We start from the raw sequence: 27,694 nt of genomic DNA on the forward strand, positions 1-27,694 counted from the left end.
TACCCCGCTCCCGCGGGAGCACAAGCCGACGGACGGCTCGCATCTGATTGGCTGAGCGGGAAGAGGTCAGAGGTCAGAATTCGCTCTTCTCCTTCCAAGATGGCGGCGACGCGCGCCTACCCTCGGCGAGTGTTTGAGCTCTTCGTTTCCCACATCCACTGGACTCTGGCCACGAGTGAGTCCGGGTGGCGGGGCGCCTTCCCCCCCCCGTGCCGAGCTCCCCGGACGGGTCCAGGTCTCCAGTCACCGGGCGGTGTGAGGAGCGGGCCCGATCGGGCCGCGGAGCCCCCTGTCCGCCCCGCAGAGGGGAGCAAGAGCCGGTCCCCGCCCGGCAGCAGCTGGCTCCTGTCCGGGACTCCAGCGGGGCGGCCGGCTTCATTGCACAGCTCCCCCGCCCCGCCATTGTCTGCTCCAGCAGAGAGGCCAAGCTCGTGGGTAGAGCGGGACGTGTATGGCGGGGCAGCTTGCGCTGCCCCTGAGGGGTGGGTGTGTGAAGGAGGGATGGGCACGTCTCACGGTAGGGCCTTAGGCACAGGCCCATTGTTTACAAAAAAATTTTCTCGGGGTTGTTGGATGTCGTGGACTTCGTTGTGACTGTACGTTTTTCTCCCACAGGGGAACTCAGAAACTATTTTGCTCAATTTGGGACTGTAAGAAAATGCATGTTGCCATTTGTGAGTATCTGCCTTTCTTTAGCTAATTGCCCCTTTATCCAAAACAAATTAACGCTGCTATTCATGTTATTTATCATATAATCAACAGGAGCTGGAAAGTACCTATTAGTTCATATTGTCCAACTTTCCCCACTAACTTGGGGTTGTTCCCTATGAACAAATGCTTAGTTAGTTTAGTCCCCAGTGAAACTTCCACTACTCCTCTTGAGAATTTTTTCCATGGCTTTGTTGATATCACTGTTAAGAAGCCTTTTCTTGTATTCTGATCAAATTTTCCTTAATTCCATCTCATTATATTTCCTTGGGCCACCCTAAATAACTCATATACCTTTTGGCGGTTCCTGCTTTCAGATTGTTATAAACAGTTATAGTTAATATTTGGACAACACTTCAGAATGTTAGAAGTGGGAGTCTGGACTTTTGGTTACTATTATGTGTGCCTACTGATGTACTTAGTGAGCTTGGCCACATAACCTTTTGGAGCCTTACTACCCATCTGCAAAGTGGGCATTATAATGTCCTATATTCATTGAACTCCTATGTTGCAAGATGTTATACAAGTGCAAAGTTATTAGGTGCCTTAGTTGGTGTTGCTTAACTGGACATACGGTATTTGACTTTTTGTGTTAAATAAGCTGAAAAGTGATTTTTTGCTGCTTCACAGTAGCCCCTTGGTAGGCAATGAAGGAGCCAAATGGGGTGGCTGTAAAAAAAAGAAAGAAAGTCCTTTATTCCACTTTAGCTGGGAAGATGGTTGTGGATGTTTCAGAAATATGGGAAGACACCCATTTTTAGGAAAAATGGCAGCTGGCTGATGCATGGTAGTTCATATAAACAATGCTTCTGCTTCCTCACTTCTGTCAATTGTCTTATGTCAAAATATTCTGACTAAATGGTGGTGAATAAATTCCATTCTGAAGATATAGCAGATGCATCTTTGCCATTCCTCTAATTCTCTAGGAGTTCAAAAAATATTTCTCTAAAGCTGTCTTAACGGGTAGGACACTGATTTCCAGTCCAGTTGTTCAAAAATAAATATTTTGACATGATAAAAGTATCTTTTCCCCTCACTGATAACCCCAATGTTAGTGAGCTACAGCTAGAAAACAAAACAAGCAATCCCCCTAAATTTCTAGTTGTGAACTGATCATTTTACCTAAGACTAGATTCAATAAGAAGTGGAGACCACTTGGGATGTGGGTGAAATTATTTGGGAATGCAGGGAATCATCTTATTTCTGAAAATAAAATTGATGTCTTTATCACCACTCTCTACGGGACACTACAAATGTCACACTGTGACAAGGCTGATTCAGCATAAGTTGGAAGTAGTGCTGCCGGTCATGATTGAAATTCAGTGGCAGAACTAGCTGTAGCTCAGGCCTGAGGTACTTTGGCAGATGTGGCTATTGTAGCTAGCTTTCCTCTTCGTGGATAGCAATGCATTCTTAAAAGTGGCAAGCCCATTAAAAGGAATTTAGGAAGTCATGGATTTTTTTTCCTATGCATCTTGCTTGTCTTACTATTGCAATCAGCTTTTCTAGTATCTTAGACTACTGCTATAATCTTGTTCCCTCATTTTCCAAGGCTCAGGCTTGTGATTTAGATCAACCCCCATTTAAATGCTGCCACTTGTGGTAGACAATAGGTAATGCCTTCAGTCTTGAACAAATAACCACACCGTGCTATCCAGCCTTTCAAACTGATGTTAAAAAGACAATGTTGGCTGCTGGACTCAGGTTGTGGAAGGGGAGGGGAGCAGCATCCAGTTAAATTCAAGTTCACAAGGCAATTGGGCTCAAGTGTTCTGGAAAGGGTATGATGGGCTCCTGAAAGAAAGTATTTAATTTTCTCTAGTGAACTAAGGATCTTTATCATGAAAAACTTTGTACGAGGGTGCTGTAACAATGTCAGTGTAGTACTTTGTCAGTCTATTGAGCTACATTTTATTTTGTATTTGGTGGCTAGGATAAAGAAACAGGATTTCATAAAGGCTTTTGCTGGGTTGGATTCTCTTCAGAAGAAGGCCTTCACAATGCATTACAGAAGGAATCCCACATCCTAGAAGGAGTCAAGGTAACAGCTTGTTTTAAATGAACGCTTTATTTTATAAAAGAAACTGAACTCTTACCTCCTTTTGAGTAGGCCAGGGGTGCTGAGGAGCATTCTGTGTGCCTCTCCTAACACAAGTTGGATGAACCACCTAAACACTTCAATAGAAGTAATGTAAAATTGACAGCTGTAACACTCCCCAACCTATAACTACTGAGAACTTTCTCTGAAGTTATCCCAAACCTCTTTTCCAGATAGTGTGACCAAGTAGACTCTGCAGTGTCTCTTGAAAGTCAAATTTCCCTCATATTGGACTAAAAGGAAGAAAACAAATTCAAGAGGAGAGGGCTGTCCAAGACAGCCTTGAATTCAACCCACAGCTATATAAACTTAGGGACAGTCTATATCAGTGGCCCCAAACTTTTGAGGGTTGCGGCCCCCTTACTCTGTCTGTGCGTGGTTGAGAGCCGGGCCGCACTTCAGTGGGGGTGGGGGAAGAGAGATGTGGATGGGGAAGAGGGGCGGAGGCTGGGGCCATAGGTGGGGGTGGATCTGGGAGGAGCTGAGCTACAGCCAGGCTGCAGTGGGAGCTGGCAGCTGGGCCTGTGGCCAGGCATGGCTCTGCTCCTGGCTTCACCCCAGCCTCAGGCCTGGGCTGGGAACAGGGCCGGGCTGGGGTCAGGCATTCGGCTGGGAGCCCTGTCTCTGTCTAACGTTCCTCAGTTTGGGGACCTTTGGTGTGTATGAACATATCACTTGAAGTCAAGTAATGAGGTAAATAGGAACAGAATGCAAGACCTGAACTGTAAAGGGATTTAAACTTACAACCAACATCTTAAATTGCAGTGGAGATTACATGGGAGTCAGTGTAGGCTGTAGAGCAAAGGTGTCATTCATATAACCACAACTAAAAAGGCAGCTGCATTCTGCATTTCCAAGAGTTTGAGTGGCCTTAAAGGATATATATATACACTGTAATTAAACACCTGCAGCTGCCCTATGCCAGCTGACTTTGGGCATGCAGGGGTTGGGCTACATAACTGTTTAACAGCTGTGTAGATGCTTGGACTGGAGTTCAGGCTCTGGGATAGTTTTCCCTGGCAGGGTCCTAGAACCCAAGCTCCAGTACAAGCGTTTGCAGTTAAACAGCTGTGTAGCCAGACCCCAGGTCAGCTGGCATAGGCCAGCTGCAGGTGTTTAAATGCAATGTAGACATAGCTGAAGTAGTCTCATGTAAAGCATATTGCATGCATTCATACTGAAGGTCAAAGATCTAGATGACACTCCACATCAATCAAGGACTTTCTAGCCAAGTACAGAAGGGCTAGAAGGTGGTGGTTTGGGCCACTAAGGCTAGCTGGAAATCCAGCACCACATGAGGATTCAGTAGAAGCCTTAGGTTTTGTATCAAAGGGTAGGCATACTCCCTTACCTGAATTGTTCATTTCTTGTGCAATTCAGTATATCACCTCTTATGTCCACATTGAATGTATTGGCTCAGTGCCCCAAAACTTGTGTGGATAAATGCTAGAGTCAGACAACCGAGTTGTCCAGGTTTGATGCAACAACTTTAGAGCAAAGTGTCAGAAAAGTGATGGCAGTAGAGCCCAACAATTTGCTGTCTCCTCTACTGGCCTCAGTCACAGGACTAACAAGACATTGGCCCCTTCAGTCAGTAATTGCTCCAAACTACTCCATCCTTTCATGGGGACTCATTTCCTTACAGAACTAGACCTTCTGTCAGTATTGTCTGGACCCTTTCCCTACTATGACCATGGATGGTTGGGTAATTTATTTTTAAAAAAATCCCAATGAGAGGTGTAGTGTTTAAGTATGAGATCTTAAATGCATAGCTTGGAAAGTCCAAAACCCTCCACCAAGCTTCGGCTGATTGCTTTCACCTGTAATAACTACCCTTACTAAAATAATAGAACTAATAAAATATCTAGAGGCTAGAACAATAAGCAGCCTAGATCTAAGGAACCAGTCAATGCAAATTATTTTAGTCTGAACTTTTTACCTGCTTTTACAACTGATTAAAAGATAGGAGTTCTTATAAATTAAATATGCATTTGATAGTATTTTCATTGTTTCCCACAGTTGGTTTCAGTAACAGAGTTAAAAACATTAACCTGTACTACCTCGTTTTAACTCACTGAATTTCAAGTTGGTTTCCCTTTAGTGACAATTTTAGTTGACAAACACGATTTTTAGAATATTGCAAAAAATTAAGGAAAAGGGAAGTGGTAGAAGAATGTAGACTTGGAGGAGTAATTACACTTAGTTGTGGGGAGAGGACGTCAGGGATTTACCGGGTTCAAATCTTTGCATCTTCATTAAAGAACAAGAAGAGTCCAGACAACAGGATAATAAACTTGGTAAAAGGGAGGTTTCAGAGTAACACCTGTGTTAGTCTGTATTCGCAAAAAGAAAAGGAGTACTTGTGGCACCTTAGAGACTAACCAACTTATCTGAGCATAAGCTTTCGTGAGCTACAGCTCACTTCATCGGATGCATCCGATGAAGTGAGCTGTAGCTCACGGAAGCTTATGCTCAGATAAATTGGTTAGTCTCTAAGGTGCCACAAGTACTCCTTTTCTTTTTGGTAAAAGGGAGTTTGCTTTTCCCTTCACTGATATTGCTAAGTAGTTCAAAAGGTTAATCTGTAGGAAATGCTGAGTTGTCTCATGTAAAAGCTAGTTATGAAGAGATGTCAAGCTTTTTCCTCCCTGTAGAAGCAATTTATCCCATTTAATCCTAGACAGTTACTTTCCACTAGTTTTATGTGTGGTTCTGGGGAAGCTATTAAGATTTTTCTCCTGCAGGGCAGCAGCTATTTCTAACTTTCTTGTTGGGAGTCTAGTATCTATACTTATGGCTCCTGAAAGTGCAAGTGTGGTGGAATAAAAAAATACCTTTTGAGAGCATCTGTCCCAGAGCGAGATCAGTGTGGATGGAGGATATGAAGTCAGTTGTCTCCTGTTGAAGTTGAATAGAAGTTTCAATTGTGGTTTAAATAGCTGCTTTCATTATTTCAGCTCCAGGTTCGACGGCAGAAACCCAGAAGTTTTCGAAGTCAATATGCAAATGAAGGAGTAGCTGACATGAGTTAGCAGCAGCAGGAGACTTTATTTCACTAACATGTAAAGAAAGTCTAAAATAAACATTACTGAGGGAAGTGTGAGTGTCTTTGACTTTAAAACAGAATCCAGCTGTTTCCCTCTGCTGCGGCTGTATTGTTTATATTTGAGCTGAGAGGGGATCAGTGAATCGTAAGAACTCTATCCTACAAGCTCCCCCAAATTCCATTTATTACAGCATAAGCAGGGGGTTAGCTATATACACAAGGAAAACTATCATATTAAGTAAAAGCCTTGCTAGTTTAAAAACAAAAAACTAAAGCTCCAGGCAAGGGTATCTTACCCTGAGATGCTGGGACAGAGTTCTTGTGAGTGCTGATAGGGCACAGGGGAATAGCATAGCTAAAGCCCTGAATTAAGATAATATGCCCCTGAATGGTCCAAAACAATCTTCCCCCTCCCCTGTTCTCCATGGGTGGTTGTCCTGGTTAAAACTTAGAAGAACCATTATGCACATCTGTTTACACTGCACAGAACTGCTAAATTGCTTCATATATGACCATCTACTGTACACTCCTGCTGATAGATTAAAAATGTCATGAGCATGGAGTCCCAGTTTATAGTCCATTCTTGGTACTCAATTAGGCCTGTCCATTCACTCCTTCCTCCTCTTCTTGCCCTCATGCTCATGTTCTTTAGGGCGGCTACTATCCGAGGGCCTCTTAGAACCACCGTGCTGTTTGGCTTCCTCCAAGAACTTGTCCAGACCAAAGGGATCTTCCTCAAACTGAACGGGTCCCTCTCTGCCCCTCTGTCTTCGGTCTGAGCCAGAAAATTCCTTATCAGGAACGAACCTGCAGCAGAAGAAAGATGATGTTCAGTCCAGATTGTTCTAAATGGCATAGGAAGAGATTGAGTTTCTCCTGTTTTCTTACCTGTTAGTCTTTATTCGAGCCTCTAAGTCATCACCATACATGTCTTTGTCCACATTTTTACTAGGTCTGTAGATGTTCTGGGCCATGTCTTTACCGCTTCTCCAAGGCTGGTCGTAGACATTGTAAATTTCATCCTCTCCTCCAGCAAAGCCACTATCCATACCCTGAAAAGGAGAAGAGAATGGATAATGCATGAGGTACTAATCCAAGTAGGATACGTGAGTTTTCAAAAGCTCAGTGAGGAAACATTAAGCTGATGAATTACAGGGAGGTACAATATACAATGTCTACTGATCATGAACTCGGTGCTACAAACATCTGTTGTGCAACGGACATTTCTATCCTCCCAGCAAGAAACAGGAAAGAGCACCTGCATTTTAATATACAAGGATTATTTCAACCTGCCCTGCAAAGAAGCTGTTTAACATACCACACCAGTTTTAAACTGGGACTAAAGCAAGTGAAAATACTTTTAATGTTGTAATAAAAGTAACAGCAAGCTTAAAAAAATAAGATACCCAGGAGTCCTAGAACTGAAGTAAAGAGGAAAAGCCTGCTTTTTCAGCTTTTTTGCACATTCCTTTTCCTACAGAGTCAATTTTCCTTCTTCCTATGGGTCTTTCACAAGAAGTGAGAATAGAAAAAACGATTGTAAAGTCACTTGGCAGGAGGACAAAGGGGCACATGGAATTCTTTCAATTAACTAGACTTCACTGATAGTGTTGATTTCAAAGTCCAGTTGGGACACGGTTAAATAAAACTTACTGCAAGTGACAATCATTTGAGAAGTATTTTCAATATGAGCAGTAAAACATGGAGTTGCAGTCTGCCAATTTCAAGTTACTATTAACTTCCTGTTCTGAATCTGTCTTTACCATATGCCTCCTTCTCTCAGTAGCACATTTCCCTTATTTCTTTATGCATTCAGTGAAAATGAAGTTCCTTCATTCACCTGACAGAGGGCCATCATCCATTTAAGTATTTAGAGAGTATCCAATCTCTTTAATATCTCAGCACTAAATGAAAGGGAATCAGAACAGCTGGCTGAAGTGGCTCCTGCTCTGTCTTGCAACATGTCTGTCTGCCTTCAGAGCTTTCCTCTGTACATCCAGCAGAAAGGGGTCACTAATTCTCTACACTGGACTGTCCCTACAAAGGGATGAGTTGGCCCAGCATTCACCTTTTAGAAATCAATCACGAGTGTGAAGGGGTCTCATTTCTTTACCTTGCTCTGGTTGAAAAGCCTCTGGTCATACTGGACCTCATTGGATGTCCGAGGGTTGGGAACACCCAGGGCAATAACTTCGCTGATATCTCTGTTCTCATTTCTCTGCAGCTTTGACCTGAGTTAAAAATGTAACAAATTTAACACTGTTCATTTGGAAGATAATCAAAATTATTAAAGTTAAGATTAAAAACCATGACCTGCTGCTGGAGCAATGACTAAGACAGTTTCCATCAGAAGCTGGATTTTAACCCCAAAACTTCCCTTTTTAGGCTGAAGATTAACTTGTGGTCTCTTGGCACAGGAGACACTTTGGGGAAGTCATGTTTTAGTTGGGGGGAAGGCCTTTGAGTTTGCTTTTCCACTGTTCAACATCACATCAAACCGGTTGGGGTTTAGAAACCTCTATATCTGTTTTCAATCAGAACCAGTACAGAGGACAGTCTTGGGTAGTTAATTTCAGAGCTAATCACTACAAAAATTTCAAAGTGCAAGCTCTGTGAAGTCTTTGGGAGCTTAAAAGTTGGTCTGGGCAAACACACAGGCTTAGCCTGAAGAGTTTAAACTTATTAAATTCAAGCAAAATGGTTCAGTTAACTGGAACCACATATCAGGAGTGAAATTCTGGCCCTACTGAAGTCAACAGCAAGTTTCCAATTGACCTTGGGTCAGAATTTCATCCCAACTGAGACTTTACATGGTTCCCAGGCTCTATATCACTAAAACTTTGCTTCACAACTAAATTCCTCAGCATGCATGCAGAATTTATAAATGCCTTCAGAAAAATAGTTCTGGGTCAGGGTATATACATAAGTTTGAGAGCTCTCTGAGTTAAATAGCTTCTGATCAAGAAAACTAGATTCCAGTGGCTAAGTGCCATACTAGCTACTACAAATCTTTCACTACTTGCAAGTATGTCTACACTACAACTAAAAGCCCACAGCTGGTCCATCCCAGCTGACTCAGGCTCCCAGGGCTGCAGCCTGAGCACTCGGATCCTCCCACATCTCAGGGTTCTAGAGCCCGGACGCCAGCTCAAGACTAGATGTCGACACTGCAATTAAATAGCCCCTGAGCCCAAATCAGCTGGTACAGGCCAAATGCGGGTTTTTAGTGTTAGTTTCCAGGATGTGCACGTTGATCTTAAGGAACTGAGTTTCCATGAAGTTACAAGCTTTGCAGACATTTTGTGGGACTTGTGTTATCTAAACATCTGCTCCAGGAACTTACACACACTACTGGCAATACCGATAAAGCTTTTAAAATCCTGTAACAAAGTGAGGGAAGAATCCCAGTAAAGACCTCACACAAACACACGTCACCCAAACTTGGCTCATGGGTAGAAACTTCTTTACTGTTGTTTCCACTGCCTGGGAAGGGAGTTGCATGAATACAGCAATTAGATAAGCTGCTCTTCGTGACTCACCTTTTGTCAGGGGCTGCTCTGGAAAGATTCCTGTCATGTTGTCTCTCTTTGCGCCGGTCATGTCTGATTTCGTCCCTCTCTCTAGCTTCTCCATCCTCTGTACAGACACATTTAAGATTGTTGATAACAAGACGGCTACTTTTTATTTGATAGAGTTAAACCAGTGATCACTGAAGTAACTGAAGTCAGTGTTGAGTTACAGAAAATGAAGGGCTCTACCACTTTTTAAATCAGATGTTTAACAGAAAGTGAAAAAGCAGATTTAAAAAGATCCCTTTCTAATGACATTGAAAACATTTCTCTAACACCTGGGCTTGATAAGATAGATGGAGGATGCAGTCTGTCTGAACCACGTTTTCTTGGCTTTCAGGGATTCTTTTCTCTCTGCAACGCCTGGGGATTAACACTTGGCAAATCCCATGGAAGTTAAAGGGTGTCATAGGTCCCCAATGTGCTACAGAAGAGTTATGCTTTGAAGTGTTACTAAAATTAGGTTTTAGAATCAAAGAACAAATCCTGTTATGCATGCACTTCCAGCTGTAGGGAAGAGTATCCAACAACTGAGTGGATTTATCACCAGACAGTATGTCTGCTCTTTGTAGCTGGTACCTGGATCTTTGACATAACATTTCAATCTAGAGCATACAGCTGTTCCAGTACTTGGGATTCAGTTTAGTAACTAAAAGGTCTAGTGTGCAGTGTGTTTAAAATAAGCCCAGTTACAGGACTGCAAAAAAAAACAAACCAAAAAAACAAAAACCTGTCTGACATCCTCTAAGACTTAAAAAAGCTCATTTATGATTTGTAATGTCAGATTTGTTCTTGGCCTGTGACTGTCTTGTTGTGGGTTGGCATAAATATGTAACTCAGTTATAGTCCTGTGAAAAGACTCAGAATGGAAATCTCAGCACACTCTTGACAATAGAAGTGAATTAGTTTGTTTTCTCCACCGCCCCAATCTCTCACTGCCCCATCCCCTCCTTTAAGTCAAGGGTTCCCTCTACAAATCCATAAAAGCTGCTCCTTGTTGTGGTCAGAGTGCATCTCTACCTTTCTGAAGAACCTTCTCTGCAACATTCACTGACATGGGAGCTTGGGGCTCAAAATCAAACTGCACTCCCACTAACTAGCTGAGTTGACTCAAGGTCACTCAAGACATGAGAAACATTTGCTCTGCTTAGCAATTACAGTTTGGGTTTAGTTAACATAGGCTCTCATATTCTTTCAACTAGTTTAAAGGGTTCGAACTAACATGAAAACAACTTTAATATCCTGACAAGATTTCTTGCGGGGAAGGAGAGGAGGGATGTACCTTTCTCAGCATGGGTTTTGATCCCAGCTCGCCTCTCTCGGGCTTTCTGGGCCATTTCTCTGAGCTTTTCCTCATGCTTTTCCTTTTCTTTCTGTGCCATCTTTCTCTCCACCTGGGCACGCATCTCCACAGCCTCACGAGCCTGCATGAGATTAAAAACACTTGTTAATACACTGGTGAGACACGGGATGCAAGGAGAGCAACAGCTATGAAGCTGCCCACTAAACAGCCTTTTTTTCCAATAGGAATCAGATTGTAAACATGAAACAAAACCAGGTAGCCATATAGCCTAGCATCTAAGACTAAGAAAAGAGCCACAAGCTCCCTGGAGACCAGTCCATGCTGACCTGTTGATTCAAATATCTTGATGATACAACTTATATGTCTCATGTCAGCCCAAGAGGAAGATGGAGTAGAAAGCTACAACTTCACTCAGTTGATTTTTCCCAAGGAAATAAAAATACACAGAAGAAAATAATTAAACCAACCATAACAACACTGAGATTAAACAACAGCCTGACCTTTCTGTCAGCAATGTAGAGAGCCTCAGCCAGCTTGGCAAAGTTTTCATTAATATGAACAGTCTGCAGTCCTCTGCCATCTGCAGCCAGACGCTTGTCTAATGGAATGGTGTAACCCTCGAGTGAAAACAGACAGACACTTCATCACCAGAAAGAAATGTGGAATACTGAACAAGGAAATCAAAATCTTTACCCGTTGTTAATATGCTTCAGTGGACTTGCATTTCATGCATTTGCATAATTATGCTGGAGAATATAAGTCTCATCTCCAGTCTCCTTTTTTCCACAAGGATCATCTATTTTTTCAACTACCATCTTTACTGGGATGAGAGTGATCATCCGCAATTGATACATTTCAGCTCTTGACTTTGTGTTAAAAACTTGGGACACGCTGTTTCTGGTGGTAGCCAGTTTTAAAATCTGTGTTTAAAAGCGGATTTCTCTGAATTGTTTTTAATACATATAAAACATTAGTCACCAGGACTCTGTGTCCCCAGGAGACAAGGCTCCCAGTGAGGCTGGGAGATAGGGTCTGCCTCCACCTCAAAAATGCAAGTCTATGAATATTGCAGGTATTTTGGGAGATATTTAAGACAGGCTTCTATGAAGTTTTTGCTTAACTGGGGTTTAAGCAGTTTTAACCTAAAACTGGAGCCTCTAAATCACTGTCAAGCACAGTTAAACAGTTGCATTTGGGTAGGAAAAAGTACCACGGCATGTTGCTTTTCCTGCCTCCTTCATTTGGAATTTCTGCGCAGCAGCAACTTTGAGAGAATGGTCAGAATTGTCACTGAAATTTTATTAGTATCTCCTGCAAACACTGATCTCCTGACAGAAGTAGTGGGACCCTCTATAGTTCCTGCTGAGTGGCACAACACATACATCCCCTGCCGGGGAATAATTTAGTCAAATTGGAGATGGAAAATTCACTAGTTTTGGAAGGCATAATTGAGAACTATCTGGAGAGTCTGAGTGAGTGTAAAGAAATACACTCTGTCCTCTGATGCCACTTTCCCCTTTTATCAGTTTAATTGACTTTCACAGAGAACCCAGAGGTTTGGTTTCAAATTCCATACTGCAATATTATGGGGATTTTATTAAATACCATTTCTTCTCTCAACACATATAATCTCTTCTATGAATTAATACATTCCCCATCAACTCTGTGCTCCTGTCATTTTGACACTCTTAGTAAATAGGAAAGAGAAAAACCGAGCTCTACAACTGTTCTCCATTCTGAAAGCAGCCAGTTTACGGAGCTCTAGAGGTTTAAAGTCAGTATTATTCAGGCTCCAGATCATTCACAGAAGTCTCCCAGCAGGATGCAATATTAAAGGCTGAGTTTATGACAACTTAATTACCTTTGCATTTTTCCAGTTTGAAATGCATGGAGGAATTTTCCACTCTTGTTGCTCTTTCACGGTCATCTGAATTGAGAGAATGGACAAGGGATGGGGGTTGGGGGGATAAGAGAAAAGACTTTTTTAGATTTATACCAGTAAGGAAAATTCTCCACTTCTCTCTCAAAAAGACAGCTAGGGAAGTGTTGGGACAATTCAGAAAGCAAAGGTTCTTTGTAAAGAAATAGCAAGATGCCAAGTCACTGTTCCATGATGAGCTATAGCCAACATCCTGGAATCCATGATTGGACAAGAGTGTCCCTTGGGAAGGAGCAGAGAAGTCACTGAGCCCTACAAAAGATGGCAACCATCAACACAACACCCAAAGTTGTATCCTGCTCTCTTCCTCTCTGGACTGGCTATCCAAAGGAAGGGTGGTAAAAGACTACACCAGTTGAGCCAACCATGCTACAACTAAGAGAGAAGAGACCAACCCTCTTCCTCACATGCGAATGTGCTTAAATTACATGTCATCATCATCAAAGACACCAGTTAATATCAGTTTAGATCCAAACTAAGACCAAATCATATGAGCTAAAGGTTTTTGGAAGGTGTGAAAATCCTTCTCTAAAGCAATTTGAGGATGCTCAAATCGCTCCAATGCTCACTAGTTTGCGTGTGGATGTATGCGTGTCTCTCTTTATGAATTACAAACTGTCCTTCAAAGTGGACGCTAAACCTCTAAGTGAGTTACTGAAACAGTAAAAGATATCTGGGTTAAACCAATATTGTTCTAAAGCTCTTATAAGTCTGGGATTTTATAAATCATTCTGTGCCTGTGCCAGACTGCCAGAAAGATGCAGGCATTGTGTTAAAGTGGGGAGGGGAATATATTAAACAAACCAAGCTTAAGAAAAATTTTCGAACAGTGATGGTTAATGGGAGAAAAAGCCAAAAAGGATGCTATGGGAAATTATTTTAAGAGCTATATTTCCCTAAAACCGAGACAGGCAATAGCCCTTGCCTCTTAGCAGACACTGAATTAAACTGTTCAAGTCAAAATGCATGATACCTTGCAAAGGGGGAACTCCAGGTGACCTGACTGGAGGGCTGAGTCAAGAATTTTTTTTTTTTTTTTTTTTGGGGGGGGGGGGGGGGGAATAGCTTAGTGGTTTGTGCATTGGCCTGCTAAAGCCAGGGTTGTGAGTTCAATCCTTGAGGGGGCCATTTAGGGATCTGGGGCAAAAATTGGGGATTGGTCCTGCTTTGAGCAGGGGGTTGGACTACATAACCTCCTGAGGTCCCTTCCAACCGTGATATTCTATGATAAGGAATGTCTCCCCTTAACCTTCCTATAAAAATTTAAGATGACTGTTTTCCATAACTTGCTCATAATTAAATTACTAAATGTAGTAATTGACTAGTCAGATAAATTGAACCATTGACTTGTACCCTCAATTTGACCATTGTATTATACCTTTATAAAAACTATAAGTTAGCTGGTGACATTTCACTTGAATTTATTTGTTACTGCTTGCTTAATCTTTTAATAAATTTATAAGAGATGAATTGAACTGGTTTATTTCTCAAAACTTCAGCACAGATTAAGTAACCTGCATATGAAAAAGGTAATATCATTAATCACTCCTGAGCCCATATTCTATTTTAATTACTTAAAATAACGCCCTGTTATTCCTACACACTGCAAGAAACAAACACAGGCTGATCAAAGAGGAGTATGGATATGCTAAATCTAGAGCCTCACCCAACCCTCCAAGCTGCAGAGAGTCACAGCAATGTGAGCCTTTGTAAAACAAGTGGGGAGTTTAAATCAACCTCTGTGAAGGTATATAGGAAAATATACCTTCAACACTGCCCAGACACAGAATTTTACATTTCACACTAAATTACTCACCTAGCAACACACCTTAAGGCAGAGGAAAGGAGAAAAAGCACCACAGGTAGCAGCTAGATATCAACAGAGTGGGGTTTGAGAACACATGCTAGAAGCCAGACCAGAAAATAGCAGCTACATTCAATACCTTTCTGCTGGGGGAGTGCATTACAGGAGCAGGAGGAGAAGGTGGCCCACGAGGAATTTTCTTGTTAATCCTGAAGGATAAAGGATAATGTGATCAGTAGGCAGTAAGGAAATGTGCTTATCAAAATCCTCTACTTGCTATGAAAAATTCCAGGTACTCACTTGAATCTTGGAGGTTCCATGGGGTCCTTCTGCATCTCCACCATTCGAATAACCCTCTGTTTTGCTCCAGAGTTGAAGGCCACACCCTGCTGAGATGGTGTGTATCTGAAGAAAGCAGTTGAGATACATTCAGTTCTCTACACACTGCCAGCCTCATCCTTCCTCATTTAACTGCTCTGCATTTCAGTTTTGTTCACACCAATTTTTTAAAATGCTCTTCAACACCAGAATGCACAGATGTAACTAGATATTCATTTAGCATTTGAACTGCCCCTTTTCAGGCTATAGTGTTATAGTGTCCTGTTTCTGCAACAGGACAGAGTGTAACATTTAAGTTACAAACTAGAAGGATGAGAAGAGTCTTATCTAGTCAGATGCCATAGTACATGCTCATAGACATTGTTGGACTACTCACTGGCTGTGGCCCAAAAAAGTCCTTAATATACTTGCAGAAGTATGCTCTGAAGTGACCCAAACCCTGGTTTGGAAGTTTCTTATGGCTGCAGCTGAGATTCCTTCTAAATAAAGACTATTCTTCTAGTTCAGAATTGCTTTAGAGTTGGTCACACTATGTAAAGGGAGAGCCTGGTTATAAAGACCTTATTTTGAATGGAAACACACACATCATGGTCAGTTTCCCTAGCACACTGTGCCCTCTGTAATGCGACTAATATTACATTCCATTAAAAAGCAATCACCTCTTCAAATGTTTTAACTTCTGGTGTGAAGACAATCAACATGGTTCAAACTAACTCGTCATTAATAACGAAGTCTACATTTCTTGAATTAGTTTCATACTGCAGCCTCCTGCAAAGGAGTAAGCTTAAAAAAAAGAGGAGCCTCCTCCTAAAAATCAAGGCATGCTCTCACTAACCAATTCTACACAAAAGGGTTATATACTCTAACTCGGTCCATACCGGATGTACTGAGCTGGAGCTAGTTTGTCGGCTGCTCGGACTGGCATGGCTGCTGCAACTTTCTGGGAGACCGATTTCTCCAGGGCTGCTCTTGTTTTTTCAGTTAGCTGTAATCAGGAAAATAATGTTGAGTGCCATAACAAAGATGCAAAAAATAGAATGCAGCTCTAACAGCTATGTGCATCAATGCATACAGTACCTCTTTCACTGCTTCCTCATCAGGTCTTTGCAGGTCGGGGTCATCCACATTCATAACCTCTTTAGGTACCAGATCTGTATATTTGCTGTAAATTACCTGAAACACATTATAATTGATCAGTGCTGTGAAACAGGAATAGATAGAAATGCACCATTCCTCAAGGAGATATTTCAGAAGATAGATTATCCTTTGATAGTATTTAGCATTTATATAGCAATCATTCAGCTTCCAGGTGCACCACAGTAATCAGGATTTCTCAAAAAACAAATAAAATAGGGAAGTAGTATCACCCCCATTTTACAGATGGAAAAACTTGAGGCAAAGAAGTGACTTGCCCTAAGTCACATAACAAACTGCCATTAGAGCTGGGATTAGAATTAATGAATTCATGGCTCCCAATCCCATGCTCTGACCATCCATTTCCTTTTTTTGGGATCCCTCAGCAAAGCTAGAAAACCCCGATTTATATATAAATTTTCACAAACAAGGGAAACTCAACTCAAACGGCTATCCTGCTTTTATACCTTACACCATCATCTTCCCTACCTCCTTGAAATTGTTAAATATTTGACAGATTTCATGTTTTTCCCAGCATGAATAATTCAGTCCTCCCACACACAATTATTAAATCTTAAGCCCCAGTAAGAATAATATAGGGAAGGAGTGTTACTGAAAGGTTCATACAGGGAAAAAAACAAAACAAAACAAAAAACATTGCACCTAGAATTAGGATTTTACATCTGCCTCAATAAGTAATATCAGAAAATCCTGGCTCAAAGGGTTAAAATCTCTCAATAGCTATTCTTGCAAGTAGAAAGATGGAATAAACTGCTCCTAATAGCGTATGCCTAACTATAAAACTGACCTGTAGCCTCAGTGCTAAATAAGCAGTAAATGGCTCGTGTGTGCTACTTATCCACATCTCCAAAATTAATAATCCCTTAAATGAGCAACACTATTCCAGCATCTCACAAAGCCAAGTGAAGGACATCTGAAGAACAGTATTCCTCTTTGGTAATTAACTATAAAACCCAAGAGCCCCACTGCATGAAGAACCAAGCACATTGAAGGAGCTCAGAATATTCTCAGAGACAAGAGAAAGCTACAGGAGTTATCTCAAAATTACAATATACCTCTGTCAGGTGACTGGAGCACAAATGAGCTTTGTGAACTAAATCCACAACTCACTACCCACTAAACAGACATTCTACTTGTGTGCAAAGTGACAGCAAAGTGGATGCAACGGGGAGATTAGTTTGACATTAGTGGCGATAAACAATATTCCCACCTCCTTCAAAAACAAAAAAAAGTACAAGTATCTTATAAATTTTAATTGGACCGCTTTTTTGATTATGAGGATGAAGGAAAGTCAGGTAAGAGATTCATTGCTATTGGGCTTTAGCATTTCCATTTTGAAATTACTCCAATGTGGAGTGATCAGTCAGAAATCAACTTATTGGTCCCACTGAAAGATTCCTTCTGCAGGTTGGGGCAGTCTTAACAGGCAGAGACTAAATGTTTATGTGCTATGGTGCTATCGGAAGAGACTGCTCTCTGATCTTCCTATATCTGAAAGCACTTCACCTATCAGTAGAATCTGATCACACATGCTTAGGCTTGTCTACACTTACATTTTATAGCGCTCTAACTTGCTGGCTCAGGGTGTGAAAAATCACCCCCCCCGGAGCGGAGCAAGTCTGAGCGTTTTAAAGCGCTAGTGTAGACAGGCTCTGAGCTAATCCCCTCGTAGAGGTGGATTACCAGGAGCACTGGAAGAGCTCTCTCCCAGCGCTCATGCCCAACCACACTCGCACTTCAAAGCCCTGTCGCGGGAGCGTTCCCACGACAGCGTTTTGAAGTTTCCAGTATAGCCATGCCCTTAGAATCCCATAAGACCAGGCTTATATGGAGAACTTTCTTGCCTGAAACTTGTCACATTGCAACTGTTTAAATATTTTTTCAACAATATGTTTGATTCTGTATATTCAAAGTGGCTCTATACAGAACTTTATCAACTACATATGTAAAGTAAGGATCACTTGCCTGCCACTGAAATGCAGCCATCTACAGGATGGAATGTGGTAACCCCAACACTACAAAACAGATTTTTCCATTTTGTTCTGTGACATAAGTGACTAACTTCAAAAATCTTCCCTGTATCTCAACTGGAGAAGGCACCATCTATTTATCCAAATTGGTATTATGGTCACTCCACAAAGACCCAGGATTAACCCCACTTCTCAAGAAAAGCTCTATCAAAAGAGGTGGATACTACTCTGATATGAGTAATGAACTATTTCACAAATTATTAGGTCTATTCTACTCATGTTTTCATACCATAGCCATCACTGCGATATCTGAGTTCTTTTATCAACATGACTAGTATTGCTGACAAGTGGTTCTCTCTCTCTCTCCCCCCCACCCCCGCCCCCACTCCCTCAGGAGACAACTATACGTGGCTTTATTTTAAATGTATGTTGTGTTATGTGTTTCCATTAGTGAAAGCAAGAATTAAGAAGAGTGTCTTCTACTTCAAATGGAAGATGGTGAGGTTTGCGGTTGTTCTTACATCACATGGGAGTTTGTTCCAGTGTTGGCCCACCCCTCAAAAAAGCTCCATCTCCTGCAGACTAACTTTATCCTTGCAGTAGACAGTTCCACTGTGTCCAAGGAGTGCAGTTGCCAAATGCGGTCCTTGTCCTGGAGTTTTAAGTATCCTAGGCCCTGATCGTTAAGTGTCGTAAAGAAAAAGACCAAGACCTTGAATGTGATGCAATATTCTAGGGAGCCAGTTTAGTAAGCAGAAGATGGGCTTGCTATGCTCATAGTCGCCAATGTTGAGGAGACGCATCACTGCACTTTATACTAGTGGTAGTTTCTTGAGGTCTGACAGTTTGAGCTACAATAGTGCAATCTACTTGGGCATTAATCAGGAAATAAAATCCAGGCTATGTCATCATCTGCCAAGACAGTCTCCTAGCCAGCTGAAGAATGCAGAGGAGTTACTCACAGATGCTGCTGTGTGGGAATTTAGCATCAAAGAGGTATGCAGGAACACTCTTGAGCTACAGAATTTGACCAGTTCAGGTCCGCTAAGGGAGACTGCAGCATGGTTGCAAACTTCTCAAAATACTTTCTTCTCTATATCAGCATGACCTTCTTTTTGAGGTAGAACTTCAACCAACTGTTCTTCATCTATGAGCTAATTTTTGTCAAGCGCTGGGCTAACTTAGAATCATAGAATACCAGGGTTGGAAGAGACCTCAGGAGGTCATTTAGTCCAACCCCCTGCTCAAAGCAGGACCAATCCCCAGTTTTTGCCCCAGATCCCTAAATGGCCCCCTCAAGGATTGAACTCACAACCCTGGGTTTAGCAGGCTAATGCTTTCAAACCACTGAGCTATCCCTCCCCCCCTCCTTAGCAACAGTGGTGTGGTTATATGTTGTGACGGATAGACAGAGCCATCTCATTTGCTCCCTTGCTACAAGGCACGCAGAAGAGAAGCATGCAAGTTCTGTAAAAATAGCCTTTGAGAAGCAATGTCAGTGAAAGGCAGCTAAGTAGTATCACCTCCAACTCCACATACTATCACCAGCTCCTCCACGCAGAGTCACTCTACTGGAAAGAGGCTAATTCTGCCATGGTAAGGGTGGACTTTGGGGACAGCTGCCCTATAATGCAAGTTCCCCTAATATGGAAGGAAAACATTAGCCTCAACAAAACACGTAAAATCAGTGATGTTCCAAGAAGCATTAATTTATGCTGTGTGCCATCTGAATTCCATCACAAGCCACATGGGCAGAGTTAGTATTGGAATAAGCTCTGGCAATACAGGAGCCAGGTGTGCTATTATGGATATCTGGTTTAGGATCCACAAAGTCAGGTCTGGATTTATCTGTAGATGCCTGGCTAGTATCGATTTATCAGGCTGCTTCTGCCATCCTCAAGAAGCAGAGGTGATGTATCAGATCTTCAAGTACCCACAAGCCTAGAGTTTTTCCATGGAAGTTCCTTGTACTCGGTATTTTTATATGGAAAGGAAACATAAGAGGCAAATAGCGGAAGTGATGGAAGTTGCTGGTAAGCCACCTAGATACAAGGGTTGTAGTGATAAACCTGTTTGGCGGCAGCAGTCTCCTTTACAGAAAGGCCAACTATTTAATTCAAATTTGAGACAATTCATAGGCTGTAGAGAAAGCAAAATAACCTATGTTCCTAGCCCAGACAAATAAGGAGCTCACGAAGCGATCCCAGTTAGATCCAGAACACCTGGTGGGCCAATTTATAAATATCTGTTCTTCTTCAGCCATAGGTACTGAGATCTGAAGAATATCTGAATTTTATGTATAGTCCAGGCTATTAAAGATTCTATAGTCAATCTCATTCATAGTGTATAATCACAAAAGTTAGATCTGTAAAATCCACTTGAGGTCACCCAATTCACAGCAGACCAATGAAGAATCATTCCACATACCATACTTGCTAATGCTCTCTCATCTCCTTTAAAACATCTAGCAATGAGGCTTGTCACTTCCATAGTGGACTATTCCATGATGTTCATTTTCCTGAGACAGAATCTAAGTTTTCCTTTTCTTTATTTCACCTCTTAGTCCTAGTTATGTTCCACTATACCACCATAAATAATTCCTCTCTTCCCTAAGTGTTTACATTCAAATATCTGTAGGTGGAGTCAGCATGGTCCAGGATTCAGAGCACAGGACTGGGATCCAGGAATTTCTGCATTCTAATCCTGGCTCGGCCACTAACACACTGCCTAGCCTCTGGCAAGTTACTTACCCAATCTCTAGCTCCATATACTCATTTTTTAGCTAGGAACAACACTTACCTTCCTCGCTGGAGGCTACGTGGATAAAGTTAAAGTTGGCACAAATCTTTGAAGATTTAAAATGTTTAGTATTTTCCCTTTGCCCCCATTAGTCACTGCTTAGCCATGCTACACATTGTTGTATTATAAATCTCTAGCCCTATTAGTAGCTACGTTCCAATTCTTGTGGCATCCCAATGGAAGTCTTGTTCACAACTCAGCATACTGCCATTGCCATTATGTACTTTTATTCCTTCGAATCACTTTCAGTCCACATGAGAGTTCAGAGCAAAACTGATTTTAGCCCATGTTTCAAATATGCTGTAGTAGTGTGATGTCATGAAGATACACAATACATGGCATTTATTCAACATACATAATTGATTGGGTTTTCAATTTATTTAAATGATTGTAACAGTTTGTCTGAGGCATCACACTTTGACAGTTGCATAATAAACTTCAGATAAGTGTAAGAGTAAAAAAAAAAAAATCAAAAAAATCTACTTTGAGTTTTTAAAAAGTTAATGATTTTTAACCTTCCTAGTGTTCTGATTAAGGAAATTTTCACCCCTGAAAGACTGAGTCACTGTCACATTCATTGGGCACTTGATACTTTTAGAAAACTACACCCCTTCCCCATCTACCTTGGGGTTTTGAACAGCACTCATCCCTGTAACAAGTAAGTGCTCCTCCTAGTGCTCAAATTTTCATAGGGAGCTCCATCAATCCAGGAAGAATCTTGAGTTCCTGAACAATTATCCAGATCAACATCTCAATGATTCTAAATTAAAAAGCCCCCTGTGTTCAGTTCTTTCTTTTCAGATTTCCTTTAGGTTACTCTAGAGAGGGATGAGTAATAGTTACCATGGCAAGGAAATGGTCAAACATCTGGTCTAGTCAAACCTCACTAATTCTCCTATTCCCACACCTGTTTAAGGAAAATAAAAGTTTTGATGTAGTCTATGATCCAATCCACCCTCTCTGAAATATGGGCTCCTGACAGTGAGCTTGGGAGTTTGCATAAATGGTCTTCTAAATGTCAATTGGGACACCACAATACCCAATTTAGCCATTTCCTTTTAGGAATCACTACTACAGATACAGAAGCCAAATCTGTCCCCATTGAAGTCAATGGTAGTTTTGTCACTGACTTCAGTGGGAGCAGGTCTGGGCCCAGAAAGTCTTACAGTATGGCAATTTTAAGTCAGCAACACTGCCAACCCCATATTGCAATGCAATGGAAGTTGCAATAACAAAATAAAACTGGTTAAAACATGAAGACTATTAAAAAAAAAAAGTCAATGTTACTGTGACACTGGATTACCAGATGCCAATTCATGCCAAGGCCCCAAGCCTCACTGAACATTTACAAATGCATAGCTGGAAACCACTCTTGGTTACTTGTGCATTAGCAAAATAAATATTAGATGTTAAGTTGTGTTTAGTGTTTTATAAAATGCTTGAAGCATGCTGCATGTATTGTTCTCAAGCAACTATACCCCATGTTATAAAGTGATAGCAAGCATTTGCATTCTAAACCTCTATGTAACTCAACAAACCAGGAAAAAGACTTGTGCAATACATTTGTTGTACGTGTTGATGGTCTCTAACAAGATGTTAAATCCTGTTCATTAAAGGCAAATGAGCTATTGTATAATATCAAGGATCAAAGACTTTGTTAAGTGCATTCCTCCTCCTCTTCCCCCCTCCCCTCATGACAAAGGGACTTCTGTGGGAACTCTGGCTATCAGCTTGATTTCTAAGGGAAGAATATATAAAAATGCCTCACAAGGAAAAATGATCATCTCTTTGCGGTTTGAACTCTCACAGGGCCAGAGACTCCAAAATGAAGCAAGAGATCCACCAGGGTTATCCCTGGGTTTTCCTTGAAAGATATTTTGAATTGAAAGATCACTACAACTCTGTCACTCTTAGGATTTAGATTGCAACTCATTTGTGTTATATGCTTGCTTGCTTTAACCTGTAAATAACTTACTTCTTTTTCCAAGTTAATAAACCTTTAGTTAGTTTATTACAGAATTGACTACAGGCATTGTCGTTGGTGAGAGATATAGAATACAAATTGACCTCGGGTAAGTGACTGGTCTCAACCTGAATATTCTGTGATTTTGATATAAGTGACCATTTATCACTAAGTCCAGCTTGCCTGGGTAGCAAAATAGACTGGAGAGCCTAAGGAGACTGTCTGTGACTCACAGAAAGACTATATAGTGTTGCGGGAGTTCAGATTTGTTACTGGGCTGGTGAAATCTAATTACAGAACATTCCACCAGTTTGGGGTGTCTGTCCTATTTTTGACAATCTGGCCTGAGGTAGGTACTCATGGTCACGAGTCATTCCAGATAGCATGACAGTTACAATAAAAGCACATAAGGGTCCATTTTTCTGGAAGTTGTGTTTGTGCTATTTTACTGCCTGCCTTTCATAGCCAGAAAGAGAACCCCTAATTTGATCCTGAATTACAGAAGTCTGACTGAAGGCTGCCTCTGACAAGCCGACCCTCATGCCTTGGTTTCTTTAGAACGCCCCAAGATGGCCATCAAACTCCAGTAGAATACTAGCCATCAATAGACAACATTTGAGTAGGCACTTTCACCCACATTATCTAACCTCTGTAAGATCACAAAATTATCATCACAGTTACAAAATAGAAAGACTCAAGTAGCTCTGGGCCACCATATCCTCCCAATCGTGCCACTCACAGTTGACTGATATTACCTCACCTCCTAAACTTTTAACAAAACATGTCAATGCTTAAAGGCGACCATCTAGATTTCTAATGTCAAAATGGTGACAGTTGGTTAGAACAAATATGTTTAACGCAATTTGTTTAAGGCTGCCAAACACATGCACTCCTATTGTAAGAGTGTATTACCTTGTCCTTTGACTGTCCCTGTCGAGCGATAGCGTCGTATTTTATTTTTCCTTCTGCATCCACTTGAACGGCCAAAGCATTGGACATTTTCTTCTTTCGGCCCATATCCAAAGGGTACTGGGCCACATGGATTTCTGGGAAAGCACCTCCATCTCCAAAATCCTGCACAGAAAGGAAAGAGAAGTGAGCAATAAATGAAACATGTGGCATGAAACAAAGCACGAGATTTGCCAGTATTTTTCAGCAAGGAATGGGAGCAGGGAGTGCTTTGGTTCCAGCACAATGGCCTTGTTCCCACAGTGCAACAACCAGACTGTACCACAGTATATCCTTTCAGTGGGCAGCAGAATTCAGAATTCTTAAAATAGAAGAGAGATGCATTCATTTTCCTTCGGGCAATGTCCAGAATTATTTGCTGCACCAAACAAGGGCTCCTATCCCAGACTGGAATATGTCAGGCACTACCGCAATGCCGATAATAATCACAGAATTAGATTCATACATAAATCAAGGCGGTTGAACTTTAAGTATTTTACTATTACAATAAAGCAACTGCAAACTACTAATGTTACAAGAGTGACAGTTTTCTGCTGCTAAGCTATATTTGGTATTTGTCACTTTCCACAGCACAATTAGCAGCGGACTAGCAGCTAATTTTGTTGCTTTAATGATGAAACATTCTTTTCACAAAACCTGTAGCTCACACATTCAAAATGGTAGGTATGCTAGACTCCAACACACTGGCACTTGGGTAGGAATTCCAGGCCCCTGTGCTTCAAGAGTGCTTACCTGCCCTTTCACTCAGTATTTAATGAGCTGAAGGAGATAGGCCTCTCAAACCAGGCCATTCTGAATCCATAACAGTTGAGATACATCTAGGATTAGTGCTCCATGCATTCTAAGAACAATCTGAGATGATTTACCAAGGCTCTTTCAAGTGTCACATTTAAAGACCCCAGTTACAGAATTAAATAGTCTTCATACCCTAACCAGACCAAAAGATAGTCACTGGTCAGTAAACCCAAATGAGATTCCTTTTCATAGTACTCTTGGTATCTAAGAGACTGATTTTTAAACTTCATTTTTATTCTCTGGACCAAGATCATGCTTGGAACAGTTTACTGCTGTTAAAGACATTTGTACTGATCTATCAACTGGACAGATACTTGTAACAGTCCTTCCCACATACTTATCAATTCATGTACAGCTGGTGTTTGGAAGTGAGGCTGGATGCTATTTGAAAGCCATGACACCCAATTTTAAAAAAACATTATGTACTGATTTCTAGCTTTAGCAGTTTGAGGCAGTGACTACTAAAATATTAATTTTGCTAATTAAAATGCAGAAGAATTAATGAAAATGTGGAAATTTTAAGATCTGATATCTCATCAGACATTAAAACTAAAAAAGAATGTTGTATATTAGTGGAAAGCGGCAATTGCTGTATAAGATATCCTTTTCTAGTCCTGATGTTTTGCAAGGTATTAACACTTCAGTAGAGTCACTGGTCCCTTGTCCCAGAAGTGTTGTTGTTGTTAACACTGGTTTAGGACTAACCACACCAAGTCTCAGACCTCATGCCAAATGTCATTTTAAATCACTGCAAGGAATTTCTGGGTCAAAATACAAAGTGTCTTGGTGCAATTTCTCAAAAACCCCTGTTCACACTCCCAACTTGTCAGCATTTGCAGTTGAAATGAGATTAACCAAGTTCAGGGTCAAGACAAAGAACAAGCATCATTATCTCAGGTTGTTTTTAGCAGTTATATATTTAACACTGAATGTTTGACAAATGCCAATGCTTTACAGGAGAGTAAGATAATCTGTTACTTATGAAAACATTGTAACCATGAGTTTGTTCTCCAATGCAACTCTTTTTAGCTGTCTAACTGTAATCATGCATGGAGAACTTTAATCTGAACTGTGTATTTAACAAATCAGGAAAATGAAAATAGGCATGTGTTCAGAAGGCCATGATCTCAAGGGCTGCTTGCTTTCACTTTACAATATTATCCACAGGGAAGGTAATGTACAATATAGCTAGAAAGTTTCTATGGTAAGTAGTAATACTGTAAAACAAAACAAACCCAGAATATTTCCACTGGGACTGGTGGACATAACCAGTCAATTTCTCATATGGTGGGGTGCTACACAATTTTCTGTGCTATATTCAAGTGCTCAGATTTAATCTACCCTTTTTAAAATAAAAAATATATATAAAAAAAATGAGAGCTATTACCAGAGTGTGAATTCATATATTTACCTCTAGCATTCGTGGTATCCATCCTTTCCGATAACCGTACGGGGGAGGTTCCCTGCGTGATGACACCAGTGCAGTCTGTCTTGACCTCTGAGATCTTGCCCTTTCTTCTAATTCTAGCTGGTCCTGAGACAGCTGAGTTGGGGCTGGTAAAAAACTGCACAAACAAAAAGAGAAGGATGTTAACTTTGACAGCCTCACCCACTCAACACAACTGAGATCAAATGCAATATTTGAGTCTGTTGTGAGAGTATTCCAAGGGACTGTTAATCTTTGCCACTGATTTGTGTTGGATCTGAAATAATTTATAACATTTAACAGTTGAGTGCAGGACTTTTCAACTGGGCCACAGCTACTACGGAGTTGAAATATTGAAGGTGGCACTCTTTCTCCACCTCTCTAGACTTGACATAATTAATTAATACATATTTCCAACCCCTGTTTGAACGAAAGCACAGCAGGAGCCATGTCTGCCTTTTCTTTAGCAACAGAGTAGTAGAAATCTTACAGAACATAACACAGATCTTTCCATGTAAGTATGTTTTTGACCATTCTGTCGAAGTGAATAAGAAAAGATCCTCCAGTTCTTAATGACTCCCTTACGTAAATGGCCACAAATAGACACGATATACCTCATTCTCACTAAGATTTGGACAAAGTACCCAAGCTATACAAGATGTTTCCTTTCTCCGGGGATGTGGACACTTTCTCCAGAGCACCTCTTGTTCCCATTGGCTAAGAACAAAGGACTCAGCTAAAATGCCGAACTTTTAGCTTCCCACATTTCAGTTCATTCTGCACCCCCATCTGAGTACCACGCTGCCTGTCTTTACATGTCCTTAAGGAAACGTCTGGCTGCCAAAAGGTTTATATGTCAGAGTAAACACAAAAAGAGATATGCCTTAAGCTAGACAGAGAAATGACACTGATCTTTCAACTTCTCTCAGTGGACTGCCCTAGGACCTAGATGGAGCTGTGCACACTATGGGATCTATCATCCCAGCTCATATCCCGAGCGTTACGTGCAACCCCAGTGCACAGGGATGTCCCGGACGCCGCTGCATCAGACCCCAGACTCCCTGTGCCCCGTCTCCACGCAAGAGTGGCTGTGTACCCCCCTGGAGAAGCCATCGCACCCGAGGGATCCGCTGTCCCCACACGGGGGGGGGGGTGTGTGAGGAGGGGAAATTAACCCTTTCAGCTCCAGAGAGCTCGCTGCACACCCTGGAGGAACGTTCCCGTCCCTGACTCCCTGTACGGGCCACCAGTTGTACAGCCCCGAAGGGTGGCCGGCGACCTCCCCCCCCGGGGTGCACGCTGCCTCCCGCAGCGCCTCCTACCCTCCCCCAGCCCTCAGCCGAGGGCCGAGCCGGGACGCAGGCCGGTGGGCGGTGGGCGGTGTCCGGTCCCCACGCCCGACCCGTCTCTCCGGCCCTGTCCCCGTGGCGGCAGGGCCCGCGGCTCGGCGTTCGGGAAAGGCCCCGGCTCGGTGCGGCCTACGCGCCGCCAGCGCAGTTTGTCCCACGGCGGGGACGGGAGCCACCTCGCACGCGGGACAGGGCCCTCCAGACCCGGACCCTGCGGGGGTGTAAGGGCACTGGACCGTGAGCAGGGCGGAGGGAATCCGACCCCAAGCGGAGACCAGCCCCACCAACCTGGTGAGCGCCATCTTCCTCTTCTCGCTCGGATCGGGCCTCAGGGGCCCTGGCCAGCAGCCACACGAAGGGAGATCACAAGTGCGCAAGCGCGGACATCAAAAGTATCTGGGAGTTGTAGTCTCGCTCTCTCTCTCATCTTTTCTCAGCGGGAAGGTCACATGCTACAGTACG

General features: G+C 42.0%; 2 protein-coding genes across 2 annotated transcripts; one reads left to right on the plus strand and one right to left on the minus strand.

The window, feature by feature from the left end:
* The first annotated feature begins 12 nt into the window (after positions 1-12).
* LOC102940253 (SRA stem-loop interacting RNA binding protein) lies at positions 13-5,903 on the plus strand. Its single transcript, XM_037900763.2, has 4 exons — positions 13-175; positions 616-674; positions 2,642-2,749; positions 5,764-5,903. The coding sequence occupies exons 1-4, from the start codon at positions 100-102 to the stop codon at positions 5,836-5,838; spliced, it is 318 nt and encodes a 105-aa protein (XP_037756691.1). The 5' UTR covers positions 13-99; the 3' UTR covers positions 5,839-5,903.
* SNW1 (SNW domain containing 1) lies at positions 5,835-27,694 on the minus strand. The gene is made up of 14 exons (XM_007067418.4): positions 27,521-27,694; positions 25,869-26,022; positions 23,606-23,767; positions 15,884-15,979; positions 15,685-15,791; positions 14,768-14,872; positions 14,607-14,676; positions 12,586-12,651; positions 11,225-11,341; positions 10,704-10,845; positions 9,392-9,488; positions 7,966-8,083; positions 6,741-6,904; positions 5,835-6,659 (listed from the first exon to the last, which is right to left on the minus strand). Exons 1-14 carry the CDS (start codon positions 27,532-27,534, stop codon positions 6,461-6,463), a joined length of 1,611 nt encoding a protein of 536 aa, XP_007067480.3. The 5' UTR covers positions 27,535-27,694; the 3' UTR covers positions 5,835-6,460.

The sequence above is a fragment of the Chelonia mydas genome, chromosome 6, assembly GCF_015237465.2.
Source record: "Chelonia mydas isolate rCheMyd1 chromosome 6, rCheMyd1.pri.v2, whole genome shotgun sequence".
Lineage (NCBI taxonomy): Eukaryota > Metazoa > Chordata > Testudines > Cheloniidae > Chelonia > Chelonia mydas.